This window comes from Diadema setosum, chromosome 13, assembly GCF_964275005.1.
Source record: "Diadema setosum chromosome 13, eeDiaSeto1, whole genome shotgun sequence".
In the NCBI taxonomy this organism is placed as follows: domain Eukaryota; kingdom Metazoa; phylum Echinodermata; class Echinoidea; order Diadematoida; family Diadematidae; genus Diadema; species Diadema setosum.
In genome coordinates, this window is record NC_092697.1 from 32,216,521 (window position 1) to 32,231,533 (window position 15,013).

Below are 15,013 nucleotides of genomic sequence, written 5' to 3' on the forward strand. Positions count from 1 at the left end.
GAACTGTAAGCAGATTGCCTACTTCTGAAAATACATCTTTGAATTTCTGGGCTTGATATTGTGCTATACAAGTACATGTAGTGTATAATGGAAACTTTCTATCAAGAGATTCAAAGAAACAAAATGATATGTGTGATCAAAGACTTTTCACAGTTGCAACAGAAAAAGAAAATAAAGCTCCCACATTCCAAGCATATTTGGGTTTTTTCTCACAAAAAAAAAAGACTAATTGATACAAAATGAAATTCCCTGCACTCAATGACATCTTTAGGTCAATTTTCCAATCAAGACTAAATAAACATGAGATTGTGTAAGAGAAAGGAACAACAGATTAATATAATTATAGAACTGAAATAAGCAATTCGAGTAAACTGTATAAATGAGCTCCTTACCACTGTTCTACTGTATATGATGCAGCTTGAAGCCTAGTGCTGTGTACGCCATATATTTTGCAAGGGTTTTATTTCATTAATTTCACGAGTCAGGTGCTTTTTGCAAATTTAAAAACAAGCAAAAATATCAAAACTGACCCCGTCATGAATGCAACATGCACGCATACAGTTCTTTGTTCATTTCCGTACTCCCCCCATCACAAATGAAACCCCTCATAAAATTACTGCAAAGTCCCTATTCGCGAAAAATTAGACTCGGTATTACGGTATATTATGGTTTATACACAGTAATCCAATGGATCAAGACATGCTGGAAAATATGGCAAATTTTGATCAAAAACATTCATCCAACTGACCATACCCTTAAAATCACCAGATTCATTGCAGCTCATTACAACACACTGGTAAGAGTTGGGCACTAGCCTCTATTTCAACAATATACAATTATATGTACCTCAAAAGTCTTAAACTCTGTCACAGGAATTTGTCACAGGACAATATCTGCAAGCATTATATGAGCTTTAATAAAATACATTGTATGAGAAGAAGGGGAAGTAAACGAGTATTCCTGGGATTTTTCGTAAAGCTGTGTTTTATCTACTACTTAGAGTACTCTTCATTTACTAGTTGTCTCTAAATTTTCAGTTTGCTCTCTACAGTGCATTAAATTATGATCCCAAATCAAGGGCTGTTGCACATCTAAACAAGATCATTATTCTATGATACAAAAACACACAATACACATTGTACAAGAAAACAAAAATACCAAAAGATATTAAACACAGTATATATGATATAGCAGTTGCCCCACAGACAATGATGTGATGTAAAGAACTGTGAAACAACTAAATAGTTTGTAAGAGCACTATATAAATAGTAATCATTGTATTGCCTACATTTGATGTTACTGTGACATGCAATCTGCACAAAATTTCAGGTTGGAAGACTAACAGAGAAAGACCTTGTACATACTGTTTCATTTCATTCTAGTTGCAAGAATTTGTTTGTTTTCCTTTTCCATCTGACAAGATGGCTGGATAGCCCATACTCAGCTGCACTAGCTCCACTTCCTGGGGTCCAGTACACGTTGTGGGTTGGCCTACTTGGGGCGGACCACTTCACTGGGTTATGCATCCTGCTCTTTTCGATGAATACATGAATAAAAAGGGATCTTTTACACGCATGAGTCGAGACTCTCTCACGCACTGGACCTTCGTTTTATGTCCTATCCGAGGGACAGAGTGTTTTGCCTCTACTAGAGAAGACAGCATAACACACAACATTGCTTGGTAAGACTCACTTGAAATCAAACCCGTCCCTGAACCTGAGTAATTCGACCAGAAGCAGGATACGCTACTGACTAAGCCACCTCGCTGCCCTAAACTAAGAAAATATAATAACAGTATTAATGATAATAATCAGTTCTTAGAACACATACCTGGTAATACCATACAATAGCCTGATATAGTTTCTATGCGTGAAAATATGACCTTACTGCATTGATGGGGCATCAACTGCTTTGCACATAGAATGTATTACATATATACGACTTGTAAGAGTCTGTCAATTATTGCATCATCTAGCAGTCTTCACTGTGGAGGTGAAACTTCGTTCCGACACATAATGGATATTCTCCTGTCTCTAGGTACAGGTTTCCCTCTGAAGACAGAATCCTCTTCCTTCAGAAGCTCATGAGTGTAGTCATACCGTATGGTGTCTCTAAAGAGGGAAAAAGTGACATGCAATGGGCCAGTTTACAGTTAGCACTAGTCTGCAATGACCTCTCCAACCACAGACTTTGCAAAACATGGAATAGTCTTCAAGACGAGCAGTTGAAAACAGCCATGCAGGAAGTGGTAATTTATATGTCAGTGCTGCATGAATGGCTTTGTTAAAATGTTGCTGAAAAGAATGTGCATTCACCTGTAAATACTACTATGCACCTGGTTTATTATAACACAGTTGCCATGAAGCCCTATCTAGGTTTTGAATACTGGTATGCAAACATTATATGCAAAAGGAAATGCTAAAATGTGAAGAAATCTCCATCAAAAATTTCAGCATGGGACACCTGTACCAGGTGTTTCATGACTAGTTAAAGTTGAAAAGCAGAATGCAAATGGACCAGTGTCATGAACAAATGAATGTATGGCTTTCATCCCTTTCTTTCAAATTTTGAAAAAATTGCAGATCAGGACTTCAGTAGTACCAGCATTTGCCTGTCATGAAGATTTAAATAAAAAACAAACAATATCACTGGTGCATTGTATTCTTATCTCTTGAAATGAAGCACACAATATTATGCTAATCACAGTGCCCATACGGACTAAAACTACCGGTATACAGCTGCCCACACCAGTATGATATGTTATGTATGATGCCCCTAGAAAGCCTTTATCAGTCAAGGAGAAGAAATCATACTGTTCTCAGTACTAAACAAGGAAAAGTAGAAATTGCGCGGTGCGTAATATATGTCCCCGCTGGAAGTGTAGCATTTTGTAGCAAAATGTACAATATAGGTCAAAAATCAGGGTCAAAGGTCAAAGAAGTCAAAGGTCAAAGTTCTGTGTAGAAGTTTTGAAGCCCTCACCTAGTGCCATCACATAAAGCAAACGGAATCGAAATCGGGTTAGAAATGGTGAAGGAGTAGCATTTTGCAGCAAAATGTACAATACAGGTCAAAAATCAAGGTCAAAGGTCAAAGAAGTCAAAGGTCAAAATTCTGTGTAGAAGTTTTGAAGCCCTCACCTAGTGCCATCACATAAAGCAAACGAAATCGAAATCAGGTTAGAAATGGCGAAGGAGTAGCATTTTGTAGCCAATGTACAATATAGGTCAAAAATCAAGGTCAAAGGTCAAAGAAGTCAAAGGTCAAAATTCTGTGTACAGTTTTGAAGCCCTCACCTAGTGCCATCACATAAAGCAAACGGAATCGAAATCGGGTTAGAAATGGCGAAGGAGTAGCATTTTGTAGCAAAATGTACAATATAGGTCAAAGGTCAAGGTCAAAGGTCACAACTGAAATTCTGTGTAGAAGTTTCAAAGCTCCCATGTAGTGCTATCATATAAAGCAAACAGAATCAAAATTGGCTCATAAATGACAGAGAAGTAGCAAATTGAACATTTTGCACGGACGCACACACGGACGTACACACGGACACACACGGACGGACACACACACGTACGGAGCCCGTTTCATAGTCCCCTGCTCGAACTCGTTCGGCGGGGACAAATAAAAGCCTATTTGATTCTCTGCTATAGAAGTAACTTGAAGGGAAGTCACCTTTACCTCATGATATAGAGAGACCGCGGAAGGAGGAGTGCGTTGACCCATCTAGCGTTGTTCGCACAGTTGACCAGCCTCATGACTGCTGGAGAGAGAAGGCACAGGCCAGCAATGGTTGATCCACAAAACTGGACGACAGAGGGGAAGAAATTTCATCACTGACCATTTAAGTCAAACCAACTGCACTCATCTTACTCAGCTCAGGACAGTTTCTTTCACCATCCAATGGTACTAGTATTCAGTGATAAGCAGAGCTCCATTGCAAGTGGTACGATGCTGACAAAATATTACTGTATAGCCATATATTCAGCGAGTCCAAGTTTTCGAAAATCCAGACTTTCTGACAATTCCAAGAGTGGTATAATTCACGATCGTAGAGTACAGTATTGAGCAGAGAACTTATTCGCACATGTCATATTCATGTCAGGATCAGAATCAATATTTTGGCAAATTCTTTTTATTTTGTGAATAGCACCTGGTTTGCGAAATTTGCAAAAATAAAAATCATGCAAAATATTAGGCCTACATAGTATAGGGACAGTTTACTACTGCGTTGAAGAATTTAAAATTTGTGCATGATGCTGTGTGCCAAGTCTACAAGTTTGTACGCCTTGAAAAAATATAAAAGAAGAAGAGGGAATACACAAAAGCTGGTACATATGATTGTAAACAGGTAATATTGATACACTTCCTCACCTTTACACTGTCTACATGAGCTTTGATGTAGCCGTTCTTCGCAAGGTCTAAGACATGCACCAGACTAAGCTGTGAGGATTCTGATGAGAATGCAGTGTCCCGGATCCTTTGAATGACGGGACTGTTGAGTTCGGACCACTGGGACTTCTCTGTCTCTCTGAATCCATGAATCGCCTTTTAAAATGAAAAGAAGATGATGGCATATGTCAAGTCAGATTCCTCCTCCAAAGTGGTATAAAGCTAGAATACGTCAACAAACCTCAACAAGTCAATACTATACATATTTTGTATTTTTGCCAAGTGAAAGTTCATTAAACTTGATTCCCTGCAACCACTAGCTTCATCTAACATCTGACCTTGAAAACCCATACACACACATTGTACATACAGTATCTATATGACTAAAGTGCAGTCTCAGTTGATTCGATTAGCAATTCAAATTGCTTTCTTCCATAGTCATACAGGGTTTTGTGATTTTGGTGGGGTTTTTTGCCTTATGTAAAGAATTATTTTTTAGCAGTACTTTGGCATAAATTTATATAAGACAGGTCTCAATACCACATCATGATATTTCCAAATCCTTGAAGTTCACCGACATGCTCCGACAGTCTGAACATGGAGCCTCAATTCACAGAAAGCTTGCATTTGTTTCGGAATTAAAATTGTAGACTTGATCTCCAACACAATTTTTGTTGGCAGAAAGGCTGTTTTCACCACAGTAGCAAGCATGAAGTCATTAACTTTTCATTCAATTTTTGAGGAAAAAAAATATATGCTTTCAAATTCCATTCAAACTTTAATCATTTCAGCAAAGCCAAAGGTTTCAAGTTGAATGTGATTCATTTTCCAGCCATGGAAGATTATAGTGCAGTTTGGGATGCATGAATATGGGGCTGAATGCAGTCCTATGACAAGCCCACCAGATAACTGCGCATATTAAATAAAAATTGACACTATCACCTCTCCCCCCCCCCCCAAAAAAAAAAAAATAATAATAATAATAATAAGCAATAAATAAATTAAGAAATTGAAAATGAAACACTGGTGAAAATATTCTAATTTGTTCACTAACGTTACATTTACATGAGAGAAAAAAAAAAACAGTTCTTCTGGCTTGTTATGAAAATTGATTAATTATCAATGATTTCTAAAAATACATTTTATAAAGGTTGCTTCAGCTGTCAAGAGAGCTTCTATACTCTTTGCTGTCCAGTGCACTCACATTGTCCCAGTGATCGTACTCATAGCGTATTTTCTTGAGGAATCTCTCAACCTCTTTCAGCAGTGCCGTTTCTTCCTCCTCTGTGATAAAATCCGGTATGATCCTAAAGTCTCTTCCAGCAACAGCTCTCATTTCCTCATCGCTGTAGTCCAACAATTCAGAGCTTTCAGTCACTGATGACAAATTTGATGCTGTAGATGAAGACCGAGCAGTGGTGCTGACTGCTAACATACGCGTACATCTTGGACATCTTGCGACGGAAGATAGTGTTCTCAAAGTTAGCTGCAGAAGGCCACCCGACCAAAGCCTGGACATTGTGTTGGTGTCGGCGATGGTTCTTCTCAACCATGAAATTTCCCACAAAAGACGAAAGCTTGCACTTGCGAAGCCGAAGGTCTCCTCCACAAGTAAAACTAAAAGTTAGTAGATCTAACTGCGACCAGCCTGAATGTGCAGCATTCTGGAACAGTATAACTGTAACTGTGTGAAGGAGTGCCCAGAGGGCAGAGGGGTTACTCCAGAAGGTGTCCTACAAGTAACACCAAGACAACAAAGTAATTTTAACAATAACAGCATAAGTGTGCCTGTTTGTGCTACTATTTAGACCAACAACAGTTACATGTATGTTCTTTGTGCTACCAATGAGAACAGAATTACATCATAACGTATCAGTATAAAAATAAGTCACAGTGTTTATACAAGTGTAGATCTAACGTTATTATCTGTGATCCACTCACAACTGCACCTCTCCCATACAAATTCAACCGAGTGGATTGTACATTACTTAGTATTTTGTAACGTTAGATTAATCCTGGGCCTAAATCTGCATATTATATGCAATCAAATTAATCAATGCCAATGCCCCAATGGTCATGAAGTCGAGTGAATTATGGATATTATCAAAATTTGATTTAAAACGCGTAAACAACTACTCTCTAATTGGAGTTACATACCGGTACTGTTGAAATGCAGGTCAGTGAGTGGGATTTACCCGGATCCGTGTACCGTATACGTACCGCGCCGACCGGGGGCCGATACGACAGTCGTGATGGGAGCCCTGCGAAGCATGCATGCAACTTGCAAATGTGAAATACTATAGCGCCATCTCGCGGTATCCTATAATGCAACTTAGGCATTTACAGGTTACTGTCAAGTTGTCGTCTCAAGAATATTATTCTTTTAGGGCCATTTCATATTCACCTTTTCAAAGGCTTTCGGAAAGGAAAGTGAGACCGGTTAGGTCCTATCGTTTGAAAAAATGAAAAGTGAAAATAACTTTGATCTATGCGTGGAGATGCATTTTCATGATGATTTTTTTAAGTTCATATAAAATTCTCCCCATATCCATGCAGTCAAGAATAAAATAAGAAAGAGAACAATTTAAGAAAATAGGCGGAGTATATTACTATAGGAGGGCGAACAGTAAGAAGATGATGCTGAAGTAGTAGGCTTAGTGTTAAGAATAGTGTTATTATAATCATTATTTATTTGATCGGCATTTCCAGATGACAATGCAGAAGTCAAAAAATTAAGCGTAAAGTCAAAATGAATTGAGTATAATATGAGAAATTGGGATTCCCTGATGTGCTTCTCTAAGTTGCCGGGCGAGGAAAATAATATGAATTCAAAATGGCCATTCCCAGGTCTTTCCAAACATCAGGAAGCTCGAGAAAACATATAGGAACCATAACGATAGGGGAACAAATTAATCTTTTGTCTCACGAAGAAAATCGAAGTAAGGTGTGCGACGTTTCGCTCGCTACAACCTGCATGCAGGCACCACAGTGTCTCATTGCCTGAAGAAGCTCATCAGTAGCGAGCGATACGTCGAACACCTTACTACGATTTTCTTCGCTAAACTAAAGATTAATTATTTTGTTCTCCTATAGTCATAGAATAATCACCGCGATGGTCAACATCTTCACAAGAAATGTTATAGGAATAAGTCAATTTAGAATTGTGTCAAGTAAATCATTGAACATAAGAAAAGTACCTGGATCACAACAAAAAAAAGAAAAAAGAAAAGAACATGCCCTCTATCTCGTATAAATTTAAGTATGTGGTTACAAAATATTATTAACAAGGTAGGCCTATGTTTCTAATAGATAAAACAAAATATCTCTTGTTCTCAGATAAGGTTTGTAGTATTTAAAAATCTTATGAATATTTTACAATAGACTGATTTTTAGATTCTAAAAAAATGGACGGGCATTGTTGGGGAGTTTTCTGGAGAGGAACTTTGAGGAGACGTAACTATGTTATATCTTTCATAGTGTGTCATGAGGACCAAGAAAATGTGCATACATAAGAAAGGTGGTTGATCACAAACAAAATAAAGATATATAGGCCTACGTGATTCCAATTAAATTATTTCTTTCAAAACTGAAGATCAATTTTCATATCCAACTAACTATTAAAATGTGACAAAGATTTTACACTCAATTGTGAGATCAATAGAATCGATGATAATTAAAATGTTTCTAACAGATTGGGAAAAGTAAATTCAGTGTGCTGGAAGATGACAATTAGAGAGGGAGAGAGAGAGAGAGAGAGAGAGAGAGAGGGAGAGAGAGAGAGGGGGAGAGAAGAAAGATGGTAGTGACAGTGCATTATCACTCTTTGCCCAAACGTGACATGAGCAACATCATTAGGGGTGTCGTTCATGTTTACTTTCTGCTAAAAAGTTACTCGATTTTCTTTTTAATATAACATGCTATATTGTGAACAATAGTCCACAAGGCGGTGACACTAAGTATCAAAATCATACATACAATGCTGTGCACTAAACATGACAACCCCATGGCCTAATCAAAGGTTCACAATAAAGAGAAAATAGTGGGACCTGATGTACTTTCAGTCTGCAAACTGTGAGGAGAAAAAATCTCTTTGGTCTTGATCTTGTAGTTGCGCACTGTCTACTTCTGCTCTTGGGGGGAAGGGGCATTTCATGAAGCATTTTGTTCAACAACTTTGTCGGACAAATTTGCTCTCAGCCATCATGTGATGCAAGAATTTCAGTAGATTTTAACAGTTTTCCAGACAAATATCTGACAAAACCCTTCATGAAATGTTCCCCCCCCCCCCCCGATCGCTCGAGCGTCGGAAATTGAGAGCGAGAGACGAAAATCGCGCGCTGGCTGGCTAATTGGTACGGTGTGTAATTGTGGGAGGATGGGAAGAGATGCTACCAAAGATCCTACGATCTTTCATGATAGGTCCATGATGATACCCATCTCCCTGTATAGATCAAAGATGATAGAATCTTTGAGTGGGAGCCAATTTAACAGTGTGGCCAGCAGAAAAAAAAAATGGGATTGTGCTTGAAGTGGCCTAAAATTATGCTCAATATTGCCATGAAATAAAAATGTCACATATTATGTCAACCAATTGTGGTACCCTAATCAGCTGACAAGCAAAAAAAAAACAGAACAAAATAAAAACCCTACGAATTATGGTGCCCAAGTAGCTGACGAGCAAAAAAAAAAAAAAAAAAAAAAAAAAAAAAAAAACCACCCATAAACATAAACTTCAGTTGTGGTGCCCAATCGCATTTATGGTGCCAAACTAAACTGTGGCGCTCAATCAGCAGAGCAAAACAGGTCTTCATAATTTTTTATTGTCAATTTCGTCGACAAATCAGCTGATAAACTAACAAACCACCAAAAAGAGGTACCACAGTACACAAAACGCATGGAGATTTCCTTTAATTCTGTAGCAATTGTGCCATAATTATGCTAAAAACATATCCACGCTGGCAAATTATGCCAAGCATAATGCCAAATGCTGACGCGTCTGAAATTATGCCAGAAAGCATAATTATGCCAACTCTGGCAATATTATAGTGTAGGTAAGGGAGGCGGGATGAGATGACTCCCACCTGTATGTATAGATCAAAGATGAGAGTCTTTAGACTTCAGTTTATGGATAATACAACGTGTACCAGTGTCCCTGGATAATGACTTTGCCAAGACGTCTGTGTCTGTGTATCTTCCAGAACAAATTCTAACTTATCATTGAATATCAATGATTATTCCAAGAAATTTGGTAGAGTCAACCTTGGTTAGTTCAGTCCCATCAATACTTACAGGAGAAAGTAAATTGATGCTGCATTTACTGAACCCCCTCCCCCCCCCCCATATGATTACACTTGAAAATATTTTAGTCATTTGTTTTCTTTTACCCATTTCAGAACATTTGTCAATTCAGAATCGTCAAAGTATTCAAGAGTACAGTAGGTCCCACACTTTTGGTGAGAATAATATACACTTGTGTCATCAGCAAAAAGAGTGAAGGAAAGTCAATTACTCGATTTCGGAAAACCTTTTTAGGCCTACAGCTTACAGCAAGAACAACAGTGGACCAGTTAGGATGTAACCCCTGAGGTACACCACACGTGATACTAGTCTGTATGTATTGAATATTTGAAGCCATAATAGCGATTGTTACCTGTTATGCAAATAATTTCTGAACCAATCCTTACCTCTCATTATTATTATTATTATTATTATTTATTTATTCGGCATTTGCAAAACAATACAATTGATAACAGAGAAACAGAATAAACAAACAAAACACAAGAAAACAAAGTGTCAGGCTTTCCCTATTGAGCTTCCCGAAGGAGCCGGGTTGGAAAAAAGCAATCAAAATCACAAAATCACATCCCGTATTAAGGTAACTTATAAAATAAAATCATGATTAACAGTATCAGAGGCTTTTGAAAATCTATTAAAAAACAACTTTATGGGAAATATTTCTGTGGATTGAGCTATCATGTTTACTGACTATAAAATGGCATGGGTAGTTATATGTTTCTTTCAAAAGCCAAACTGAGATTCACATAACAAATGATTTTTTTTCCTTCAAAAAAACAAAAACAAAAACAAAAACAAAATCATCAACACGAGAGTAAGCCACCTTTTTCAGTAATTTTGAGAATGTAGGGAGGAGAGAGATTGGTCTGTAATTTGTTGATTCTTCAGGATAGCCCTTTTAAAATATTTTTATAACTTTACCAATTTTCATCTAGTTAGAAACAATACCAGAGCTTAGTAACAGGTTAAAATATGTGCACAAGAGGTTCAGCCATCCCAGAAATCACATACTTTAAAGGGGTTGTATAGTTTTGGTCGAGACCTAATTTCAGGTTTTTAACATTTTTTGGTGAGATAATGAGAAACCTCTTATGAAAATATGAAAGAGCATGTAATTCTATGAGGATCGAATTCAATGTTTATTTGATGAAAATTGGTTTTGAAATGGCTGAGATATATATCCAAAAAAGAGCGATACTAATAAAGTGTGGGACCCACATTTTATTATGATCGCTTTGTTTTACTTTGTTTTTGGATGTTTCGGTCATTCCAAACCCGATTTTCATCAAATAAACTTAAAATGGTATGATCTGTATCATATTAGTGTTTTCTTGGTATCTAGCAAAAAAAGTTTGAAAGCCCAATTCTCATCTCCACCAATACTGCATCATCCCTTTAAGAAGATCTCAGTGTTTAATACATTATTGTAATTGTTGTATTTTGCCACTCTTCATGTGGGGAAGAAAAAAACAACAACTTTCTTCTAACGAAGAAAAACAAAACAAGAAGCAAAACGCGCGCGTTTGATCGTACGCAATCAGAAATCAGTGATCTTACATTTTATGTGTTTACCTGTGTGTGATGGTGCACCTATACTCGTTACCGACACAGGTGTATACCACTACACTGTGTACTAGAAATCTATATGCGCAGTACAATCTGCGCAGAACAGAAAATTCCGTCTCCTACACGACCAAAGAAGCCATAATATTACCGTGCGCTGTACTGGCTGTACTGTATGTATGCAGTGCAGGATTATGCGACCGTTGTGTATGCTCTCTAACAGGGCATAGAGTATACATTCATCAGACATACGATATTATTTTCATACAGGTCAAATAGATCTAGATCTAGATAAGACTACTTCCAACGCAATATGAGTCGTACTAATACAGCTCCAATAGCCTGAAATGTGCTTATGGACGATAAGCAAGTCAACCAGCATGACAGCTGCCTCTGACGAGCAAAGACAAGACAAGGTCCTCTTTTTACCGACGGAATAAATCTCCTGTGTAAGCACAGCCATGATCACGACCGCGATGATGATGTAGAACTAATTTACTTCAGTACCGTACTTGGAGGCTAGGCGGCGCATACACACACCATCCATCATCATCGAGCATCCGGAATAAAGAAGGTATGTTAACGTTAATTTTATTCTCATATTCACATAATGCCAGGATGCGAACAGATTCGTGATTATGGGCTGGATCAAAACCAATAGAATATGGTTCTACATGATCAAAACAATAAGAGTCCTCGAGACCTAGCTTCGGTAGATAACTTCTAACAACAGTCGGCACCAACACTTGCCATTCAACAGACGTTCAAGGACACACCTGAGCTGAGCTGAGCTGAGTCTACCATCATCATCCAGTAAACGTAGTTGTCAGATTACATCTGGCCTGCACATGCTAGCTGTCTGTACAGAGCAGTGTCCTGATGTACAGTGTATTATTATTTAGAGAGTGTAAAGTCATGTCAATGAGTTGACCGAAAGATTGGTCTGTATCTTGTCAGGGATGTGTCGTTTCCAATGGGTTCTAGGGCCTAGCGTTCCTTCATCTGATCTAACATTAGACAGGTAACATATTTGTCTGTCTCCTCAGGACAGACAAATATTTTACCTGTCTAATGTTAGATGTAGGCCCTATTGGAAACGGTATAAATGTCAATTAGTGGATCATGAAATCTAGAAATTGTAAAATTTCCTTTTTCGTGAAGTTTTCTTTCTACAGTCAACTTCGGATACCTCGACGTCGGATAAGCCGAATATCACTTACCTCGGGGGCAAAATGAAAGTCCCGATTGTTCCTATGGAGTTTCCGTGTATTAAAATTCGCGTAGCTCGAAGAAATAACTCGAAGTTCGGTTACCTCGAAGTGAAATCTACTGTCCCGATCTTAATTAACTTATTGTTTTTCCCAGCATGTAGCTCGAATCGAATTGCAACATCACTCAGCATCTCCGATTAAGCGCGCGTGGACAGCGAAGAAGACATGTCACAAATCTTTTCACACTCGACTGTAAATATTCCCGACCAGAACAATCGCGCGCCCAAAGAAATACCCGGTACACAGCTGACAAGAAAAATCTCCAACACCTACCTTTACACGTACACGGTATGCACATAGCACCCTTGCCAATGGAGTGCTTACGATAGCACTACGCTCTGCCCATCATCTTCTTTTCTTTAACCACTGTGTTTTAATTCTTGATCATGATAGTCATACCGCGCGCGTAGATTTCTAAACCGTCGTGGCGCACCTGCGTAGGTCAGTGTTGGATGTTGACAGTTATATCTTTGGCATTAATCACGGTCCACTGTCCAAACATCAATCTCCTGCGTAGTGCCTTTTTTTAACTTTTTTTTATGCCTTTCACGAAGTATGTTTCATTTATTCTTCCCCGAGAAAGCAAGCACTGATATTTTTTTTTTTCCAGCAATGCGATTATGAAAATATCGTGGAACATGATGTGGAAGTATAGGCCGAGCATGATAAAGAACAGAATAGACAGGGCTCCACACTAACTTTTATCGGGCCACCAGTATCACTGATCTTTATTTTTTGGTGATCGAATTTACTCGAAATTAAAATTAGAAAATCCAATCATCTTATTTTGTGTTTTAAGATTTAGCAAATAGGCGTATAGATTATTATAAAAGTTGATGCCTAAAAATTTAGGAGGTCAAAACTTACGTTTGAAATGAAAAAGTGGGAGCATTTGCCGACATCTGTTAGCATCCGACATTTGTTTTAGCATTGTAAAGAACCGAAAGTTACCGTTATTCATTTCTTATTGTAAAAGCAATCATCCAACATTTATTAGTCTGTTAGCACCTTACGGAGCCGAATATTACCGTTAATCATTTCTAAATGTAAAAGCAAACAACAGATATTCATTTTAGCATCTTACGGAGCTGAATGCTATCCTTATCCATTTCCAAACGTGAAAGCAAATATCCGCTATTTGTTTCAGCATCTAACTGAGCGGATTAATACCGTTAATCATTTCCAAATGTAAAAGCAACAATCTGTCATTTATTTTTGCATCGTACGAAGCAGAATATTACCGTGATTCATTTCAAACATACGACATTTGTTTTATCATCGTACGGAGCCGAATTTTACTGCTGTCCACTTCCGAAAGTGAAATGAATCATCTGACAATATTATTTTATCATCGTACGGAGCCGAATGTTACTGTTTTTCATTTTTGAACGTCGAAGCTGACATCAGACGTTTATTTTACCATCAAACGTAGCTGAATATTACTGTTATTCATTTTGAAATGTAATAGCAAATATCTAATACTTTTTTAGCATCATATGGGGCAGAATATTGCTGCTATTCACTTTCAAACATGCCAAACGTAAAAGCAATCATTCGAGATGTATTTTAGCATCTTCCGGAGCTGAATATTATTGCCATCTACTTTCGATCGTAAAAGCAAACATCCAGCATTTATTTTATCATCGTAAGGAGTTGAATGTTATTGTTACTCATTTCCGAACGTCAAAGCAAACATCAAACATTAATTTTACCATTGAACGCAGCTGAATGTTACTGTTATTCATTTCGAAATTTAAAAGCAAACATCAGACAGTTATTTTAGCATCGTATGGAGCAGAATGTTATTGGAACTTCCGAACATAAAAGCGATCATCTGACATCTATTTCAGCATCTTCCGGAGCCGAATGTTATTGCTATTTCCTTTCGAAAGTATAAGGAAACATCCGACACTTATCTAACCATCGTACGGAGTTGAATATTGTTTTTCATTTCCGAACGTCAAAGCAAATATTCGACATTTATTTCAGCGTCTTCCGGAGCCGAATGTTGTCCTTAATCATTTCCGAACGCAAAATCAAATATCTGACATTAGTTTTAGTACCATACGGTGCTGAGTCTTATCGTTTTTCATTTCCAAAAGCATGAGCAAACATCCGACATTTATTTTAGTATCTTACGGAGCCGATTGTTACCGCTATTCATTTTCAAAAGTAAAGGCAAACATCCGACTTTTTTGGTGGCGCGATAGGGCCACCAAAATCTTCATTTCTGATATTCTGATTTCAATTCCGATTTTCATTCAATTCATTCATATAACATATCGATTCAATTCCAATTGATAAGCATGCAAACAATCGGTAGGCACTATAACAGATACCATGTTGAAAATCGATAAACGTCGGATAAGTCGAAGAAAATTCGATGTACGTACGCGTACCTCGAATTTCGCGTACCTCGAATTTCACGTACCTCGAACCATTTTCTTCAGTCCCGACGAATTCGAGGTATCCGGAGTTGACTGTATTTGGTC

The 15,013-nt window shown here is 37.8% G+C and overlaps 1 protein-coding gene across 1 annotated transcript; it reads right to left on the reverse strand.

Annotated features, from left to right (window-relative positions):
* Window positions 1–1,981: 1,981 nt before the first annotated feature.
* On the reverse strand, window positions 1,982–5,967 carry LOC140236841 (alpha-ketoglutarate-dependent dioxygenase alkB homolog 7, mitochondrial-like). The gene is made up of 4 exons (XM_072316776.1): window positions 5,597–5,967; window positions 4,375–4,548; window positions 3,682–3,806; window positions 1,982–2,111 (listed from the first exon to the last, which is right to left on the reverse strand). The coding sequence occupies exons 1-4, from the start codon at window positions 5,909–5,911 to the stop codon at window positions 1,982–1,984; spliced, it is 744 nt and encodes a 247-aa protein (XP_072172877.1). The 5' UTR covers window positions 5,912–5,967.
* Between the last annotated feature and the right edge of the window lie 9,046 nt (window positions 5,968–15,013).